The sequence below is a fragment of the Lathyrus oleraceus genome, chromosome 3 (genome assembly GCF_024323335.1).
Source record: "Lathyrus oleraceus cultivar Zhongwan6 chromosome 3, CAAS_Psat_ZW6_1.0, whole genome shotgun sequence".
NCBI lineage: Eukaryota > Viridiplantae > Streptophyta > Magnoliopsida > Fabales > Fabaceae > Lathyrus > Lathyrus oleraceus.
Window position 1 is genome coordinate 77,166,420 of NC_066581.1, and position 7,822 is coordinate 77,174,241.

At 38.6% G+C, this 7,822-nt stretch overlaps 1 protein-coding gene across 1 annotated transcript; it reads right to left on the bottom strand.

Annotated features, from left to right (window-relative positions):
- Window positions 1–3,497: 3,497 nt before the first annotated feature.
- Window positions 3,498–4,697, bottom strand: LOC127129770 (uncharacterized). The gene is made up of 2 exons (XM_051058898.1): window positions 4,425–4,697; window positions 3,498–4,304 (listed from the first exon to the last, which is right to left on the bottom strand). Exons 1-2 carry the CDS (start codon window positions 4,695–4,697, stop codon window positions 3,498–3,500), a joined length of 1,080 nt encoding a protein of 359 aa, XP_050914855.1.
- Window positions 4,698–7,822: the final 3,125 nt, after the last annotated feature.

The following is a 7,822-nucleotide window of genomic DNA, read 5'->3' on the forward strand; positions in this document are numbered from 1 at the left end:
TCCATCCTGCACAAAGAATGCACATTTAAGAGGATTCATCTTTAATCCATCTTTTCTCATTCTTTCGAATGATTGGCTGAGATGGGTTAGATGATTTTTGTCTGATATAGATTTTATCACAATATCATCTATATAAACCTGCATAAATGTCTCTATATAATCATGGAATATAGAATTTATTGCTCGCTGGTATGTTGCCCTATCATTTTTTAAACCAAAAGGCATAACTATCCACTCATAAGTGCCTATTACCGTTGGACATCGAAAGGTTGTTTTGGAAACATCCTCTTTAGCAATGAAAATCTGGTTATACCTAGAATATCCATCAAGCATGCCAAGATATTCATAGCCTGCACCTAAGTCAACCAACATCTCTGCCACAGGCATTGGATACTCATCTTTAGGAGTTGCTGCATTTAGATCACAACAATCTATACATACTCTTAAAGAGCCATTTTTCTTAATTACAGGAACTATGTTTGCAATCCATTCGACATACCTTGTGGTCCTGATGAAATTGCATCGAAGAAGTCTTTCGACCTCTTTTTTTTATCTTTGAGAGGATCTCTGGGGAGAATCTCCTTGGAGTCTCCTTGATGGGCTTCTTTCCATCCTTGATAGGCAGCTTTAATTTGACCAGTTCTCTCTTCAAACCAGACATATCGTCGTAGTCCCAAGCAAAGCAGTTTTTGTTTTCTCTTAGAAGTTCAATTACTCTTACTTTCAACTTGGGGTCCAGTTTAGTGCTGATGTATCTGATTCTTTTTGTGCTCCCATCTCCAAGATCAATTTCTTCAAGGGGATCTTGCGCTAACATCTTCACACTCGACGTCACTGGATCTTTTTCGAATCCCAGAGGCTCTTCGTCATAGATGGCATCTAACCCCTGGCCTGTTAATTCCATAGGCACCTGTTCGTCAGGGTTTTTTGGTTTAAAGCACTCCCCAGGTCCTGCATTATAAATTTCACCATATGTGGCTTCGTTAGCCATGTTAGTTATCTCGGCTTCGAGAGTCGCTTTTCTTTTGTTCTCAGCCATGTAGGTCAAAATCTTTTCGAAAAAAGAAGACTCAGGCATAATCCAGGTCTTCATCCCAGCCTATTGTTAGATGCCCAAAAGTGCTTATTAGAGCTATCATATGTGGGCATCTTTCACTCTTTTTCCTTGCTAAAACTGTCAAAACCACATTTGTTTTACATGGAATGCATTACATTGATAAACAAGCTTGGTGCCTTTGATTTGTGTGTTATTGTGCAGGAAAGACATGAACTAATTGAAAATGAAGACACAAGAAAATTGGCAAAGGAACCAAAGAATACAAGCATTTCATCAGCCTGCTCGCTAGGCGAGGCTGTGGCGAAGCATTGGTTCGCTAGGCGAGTTCCAGGCGAACAGCTCCAGTAAATTGTCAAATTAATTCGCTAGGCGAGCTGAAGGCGAAGGTGGTAGCGAGTTCATTCTGTTTTGGTGAAAAACGCAGCCAGCACTCACTCGCTAGGCGAAGCTCTAGCGAGTCCCCAGCGAGCATTCCAGTAGCAAAACCTCTCAACCTCGCTGGGGCGAAGGTTGAAGCGTGTCCTTCGCTAGGCGAAGGTATGTTCGCTAGGCGAACATGACAGTTCAGCAGGCCCTGTTTTCTCTGGGCGCAGGGGCCTTTTGTGCCCATTTTAGACCCTCGCTAGGCGAGCCATTCTGCTCGCCTAGCGAACATGACAGCCCAGCAGTGGTCTATAAGTAGCAGGTGCCACTTTTGAGCACCATACCTCATTTTTACCAACTTTTTCCACTTTTGTACTTTCTTCTAGATATTTTTGCAGCATTGTTCTTGGGATCTTTATGCCCTAGTTTTCATTTTCTCTTCATCTTAGAACCATCTTCTACAAAAAGAAGGTGGATTCCCATCCAACTTCGATTATCCGACTTGGATGTTGATCAACCTTCTTTCCTTACTTGCCGACCAAGCTACCATGAAAATGAGTAGCTAAGTCATCCATTTGTCAAGGTTAGATGTAGGTGATTACTAGCTTTGTGTGTAAATGTAAGGATCCTCATATGTAAACTCTTTAACGGTAAATATATGATGAAAACTTTGTTTCTATTTAAAACTCTTTGTGTTGGTTTATGATCGAGAGATGTTTACCGACTCTTGACCTAGGTTTTCATCCAAACTTGTTTGTTAGCTAGAGATAGTAACGAATGATTTTGTTCACCATAAGGTTGAACCAAAAAGTTGTCATTTTGATAGATTGTGTTCGAGAGAAACAATGGATCAAAATGGCAAAACGCACAATATGTGTTCGAGAGAAACATATTGAGAGGACTTTGTGAAATGATTTATCATCTAAAGGAGTTTATAAGATTGTTGACCGAGCAAATACATGCAAAGTGATCATTGAAACCTAACTTTGACAATATTTCTCATTTAATCAAACCATAACTTTTACCGCAATTTATTACTTTTTATGCAAGATAACTTGATTAAAACCAAAACCCTATTGTTACATTGAGCTAAGATTAATACAACCATCGAACGGCGGTGATATCTTACAATCCCTGTGGATACGATAACAAAAACCCGACACGAAATATACCTTTCAACAAAATCCAAAGTCGTCAGTGAGCATTTCTTCCTCCCTTATTTGTTCCTCCTGAACTTTCTGATTTGTGTTTTTGTTTTCAGATGAAAACAACTTCCTTCCTACAGGGGGTTTGGTCGAATTTGTAACATTTGAGGGGACCTTGTTGTTGCTGGACTCTCCAATCTCCCTCGAAGTCATCTCTCTTTCATCCTTCCTCGACCCCTGATGTCTTCTCCACTGGGACCTTGACATGGGATTCTTTCCTTTATAGTTCTCCAGTCTGATAGCCTCTCTCTTAGATGCCTGGAACTGTTTTCTATAAGCCCAAGAGGTTCTCCCTCCATCCTCAAAACCTTTCCACTTTCCCTTCTTCGACCCCACTTGAGTCCATTTGTCCTCAGGGACTTTTGCCGGAAGCTTAAACGTAACTCTTTTCGCCCTTGGGTGTGGGCTGTCTTGCCTCATATGAACTCCCCTCTTGCCGAATATGTACATATTCGGGTTACCTCCGTGTCCATCCCAACCTTGGTTAGATGGAATTCTCTCGAACGCTTCAGCCAATTCCCTGTTGTAAACTGCCCCACATCTGGGACACATCAAGCATTCTATTTCGTACTTGTAGCAACGCACAATAAAACCAAGAAGGCTTTCTCCAGGCTTGGGATACACCTTCAGTAGTTGGCTTTCCTTTCTCCAATTTCTCCTAATCTTAGTTCGTTGCCATCTTTCATAGTCCTCAGCCACCCTTCGACACATCATGATGTTACACCTTGGGCACAACAACATGTCAGAATTTCTTTTGTGACACCTCCAAAGGTATTCACGTAGGCTCTCATTGGCTTTGGGATAGCCAAACCGCATTCTCTCTTGCTCTATCTTCAGACACCTCTCCACTTCCTCCATCTCTAGGGGGGGGTTTAGTTCAGATCCACCATGTTGACACCTAGATTGGCGCCATCAGCGATTGAAATTTCCTCAAATTTCTTCCTTAGGCCCTCAGTTGCCTTCCCATTAAGACCTCCAATGGCCTTTGGTTCGACATCAACAACCTGTTCACCTTCGATAGAGATTCCAAAGGGAACATCATTATTTAGAGCATCAGTAGCCTGCTTTCCAACTAGCACATAGCCTTCAGTTCCTGTTTCCTTCACAACCTCCACTTCCACCATGTCAATCATGTTGATTTCAGCAGGTTCAACATAATTTGTGTCAGCAATGTTGAGGGGGTCAGCGTCAACCTTCATCTGGTTTCTCCCCCTGTCAGCGAACTTGAGGCGGCCATCCTTAATTGCATTCTGAATAAGATCCCTGAAAAGAAAGCATTGTGAGGTTTTATGGCCTAAAAAATTGTGATATTTACAGAAGCCTCTTTTCTTCCGTTGTTCTAACAGAGGAATTTTGATATTATGAGGCACTACCATTTGGCCATCTTTTACTAATAAATCAAAGTTTTCATCACATTTGGTAACATCAAATGTGTAAGTCTTTTTAGGAAATCTATCATTATTTTCAGTTTCGACAGGGTTCCTGCCATTCGAAGGTGTAAGTAATTTACAAGCATAAGGTGGTGCTTCTTTTAATTCGGCCAAATCTACTTCGAATTCCTCGAGACCATAAGGGTCATTAAAGATTTCAGACTCCTCATCTTCGACTTCGACATAAGCAACCCTTTCTTTCTTATAATTCTTATTCGCTCTGACCTTTTCAGCTTTTAAACGTTCGACCTGTCAAACCCTGTCTGCTAATTGGGCCATATCTCTTAGATACTGGGTATCTAACTTTTTTCTAATGGAATAGTCTAACCCTCCAGCGGCCATTTCGACCAATTCATGTTCAGCCACTACTGTAAAGCATCTAGATTTCAACAAACGGAACCTATTCAGATAATCATCTATAGGTTCAATGAGTTTTATTTTAATACTGGCTAATTCCTTAAGACTTATCTTAGTTTGGCCCATGTAGAATTGCTCATGAAATAATATCTCCAAATGAGGCCAAGCATCTATGGAATTTGGTGGAAAAGTTATAAACCACGTGAAGGCATTCTTTGTTAAAGAACTAGGGAAATATTTCATTCTTAGGTTCTCATTGTTCGCCAAATCCCCTGCCTCAGTCATGTATCTGGCTATGTGTTCTATAGTGGATTCACTAGTGTCCCCTGAGAATTTAGTGAACTTAGGGATTTTACAACCCCTTGGTAATTAAGTTTGTAGGACATATTCTGATAAAGGAGAGGTATAATTTGACCGTCGAAGTCCTGTATTCAGACCATTATGGGCATGATTCTCTCTATTATAGTAGTTAAGTTATTTTCCATCATGTTTTCTTGCCTAACCCTATGAATTACTTCGTCTGCATCCTGGTCTCTATTAACCATCATTACTCTCCTAGGTTGTTCTTCAGGGATTTCGTGTCGAACTGGCTGTTGTTCTAATCTTGCCCCCATGACCCTTTCGTCAGGCGCTTGTCTAGGTGGTCGAACATGATTTATAGTTGGTTCTTCTTCCTGGATTGTAACTTGGTTTGGTCTGCGTCGAACAGAGGACTGAGGGGCGCCTAGGAAATTTGCTATGCGTCCCATCATATCATGGTTACTAGCATCCATTTGTTGTCTAAAGGTTGCCTGGTTATTCGTTGTAAGGGTAGGTAATAGGGTGTATAATCCTTGTGATTGGGTATTTCGACCTACATGGTTCATGCCAGAACCAAAATTTTGAATTGGCGAAACAACCATATTATGGGGTTGAGTATATATGGAAGTATTATTTTGAAGTCCTGCCATGGAAGTAGATGGCATTCCATATGGGTATTCTCTCCAAGGCCTAAAATTCTCAAATCCCGGTGGCTTAGGGGTAGTAGGTGTTGGTTGGGTTCCGACAATTATTGAAAACGGGTCAGGGATTGAACTTGCAGAAACGTCTATTACGCTTGACATAATAGGCATTGTTGTTGAATTATTTAATGCCATGGATCTAGATGTTGGTATGGTCTGTGTACTAGGGATCTCAGTGGATGCATCAATCGAACTTGTTCCGATTGTGCCTGTTCCCTAGGGAGTAAATTGTTCCCCTTGACTGGTTGTATTAACCATCTTTTTTGTGTATTTTCTTTTGGTTATAGGTTGCGAATTGTTGGCTATCTTACCACTTATAAGGTTCATGCAACACTATGATTTTTTAACTCAAAAGAATAACAACAATTTTGTATTGTAAAAGTAAAGCAAACTATTATAATTAACAGTTCTTTTGACACCGTCCCACCGGGTGTGCCAATTTGTTTACCAGTAATTTCTGACAAACAACCGCTAGTCTTCCAGTATTATTAATCTTGGTAACTTACAGGATCGACTAGATTGATCCTAGGACATGTGTCTCAAGAACTAGTGTTATGGTGATTTGATTCATGATTAAGTTTGTTTCTGGTTTATGAATGGTAATTAGGGTTCTTTATCTAGCGTTAATGGTACAAAGTAAAATGTGTTTTGACAATAAACTCTAAACGAAATCTAACGGCTTATGACTTTAAAGATAAAGGATAAATGGCAGTAATTTTGTAAAAAGGATTTTAAAGATAACAAAGGTAATTGGCAAAAGTAAAGATAAATAACTTGAAGTAAAAGGTTTTAAGTTTGAAAAGGTGCTGGAAATAAAGGTTTGACGAAATGTAAATGTAAAGGTAAAAGCAATGATGAAAGACTTTGAAGATAGAGGCAATTCGACAGAAGGCTTAAATAGAAATAAAGACAGTAAATGGTTTAATTTAAATAACTTGCATTAAAAAGATAATATGAAATGTAATCATGGTGTTCTTCATACATACATTTTCAACAAAGACTCGTTTCTCTCGCTCCAGTACTTTGAGTATTTTTAGTGAATTTTGTATACCAGTTTGAACACACGAAATCTAAAAACTAAGACTCCTATTTATAATAATTCGACCCTAACGGTCTCTACACGGATGATTGCCACGTTCGACGTTTTCAAGTGCTGCATGTCTCAGGTGCTTCCACGCGTTCACCTGACGAAACTACTTCGTTTGAATTTCAAATCTTTCCCACTCGAAGCTTCGAATCTTCCAAACGCCGATGTCGAAGAGAACTTGTGGAGATCCTAAAATCTTCTAAGTCTTAAGCTTCGACAAAAAGGTCCTTTCTCCCAAGAAAAGGATTTAACAAATAGCTTCACAAAGCCATTTTTATATTATTCTCCAAAACATAATATTTTCAAAGAACTTCAACCTAATGGTCAAAATCTCCAGCTAACAGTATGCTTCAGGACCAATCATCAGAGGGAGTGCTAGACTCACACGGTCCTCTTCTTTCACATTTGTTAAGAAAATGGTTTTCATATTACATTTGATTTAGAAAGAATAATTAGATGTTAATTAAGGTTTGATTTTTATTGAGAGATGAATTGACAATGTTATTTAATAATGGTGAGATGTGGAGAAACTAACTTAATATTGATCAAGTATTTGTCTTTGTTTGAAAGATTGGTTTTATTATACACACTTTGTCTTATTTAACAATCGAAATTCTACATACAAAATCAATACAACCAAACATGGGCTAAAATCCTACAAGTAGCACAAAAGATATGTAAACATTCCCACACTTAATCAAGGATCAAGCAATTCAAGTCACTCATGCACTAAAATTATATCTAAGTGTTAAGTCCTACGAGAGAAATCATTGGTTATTTTCTTAAAATGCACTTGATAAAATGATAACCTAAACCACACATCTAGACAATTTTTAAATAATGATAAAATTTTGTTTTTGATAAAAAAAAGTGAAATTAAAAAAACAAATATATATTTAACATAAAACAATAAATTCTCTTTTTATTAGACATCTTTTATATTTAAAATGTTTGTCACAAAAATGGAATTAGAATTAGTTTTTTCTTAAATGGATACAAACAACACAAATAAAATATTAAAAAATGGGCATGTTTCAAAGAGAATGAAGCCCAAAAGGGCCAACTCGAACAACCTAGACGCGATCAAGAATGACTCGTTTCAAACTCCAAAGATCCATAGTCCAGCAGCCACAAAGCCTCCAAAAAAAACCTAGCCGCTTGAGTATTCATTGGTTAAGGCAATGAATTAATGTCATCAACATCACTTACAAGTTGCTATTAATGGAGGGGGATAGCAAAAGGAAGGCTTCGTGGAAAACAGTTGGCAACGCATGAAGCCAATAAACTATCATAAAAGCCAATTAAACCCAATAAAAAGAAAT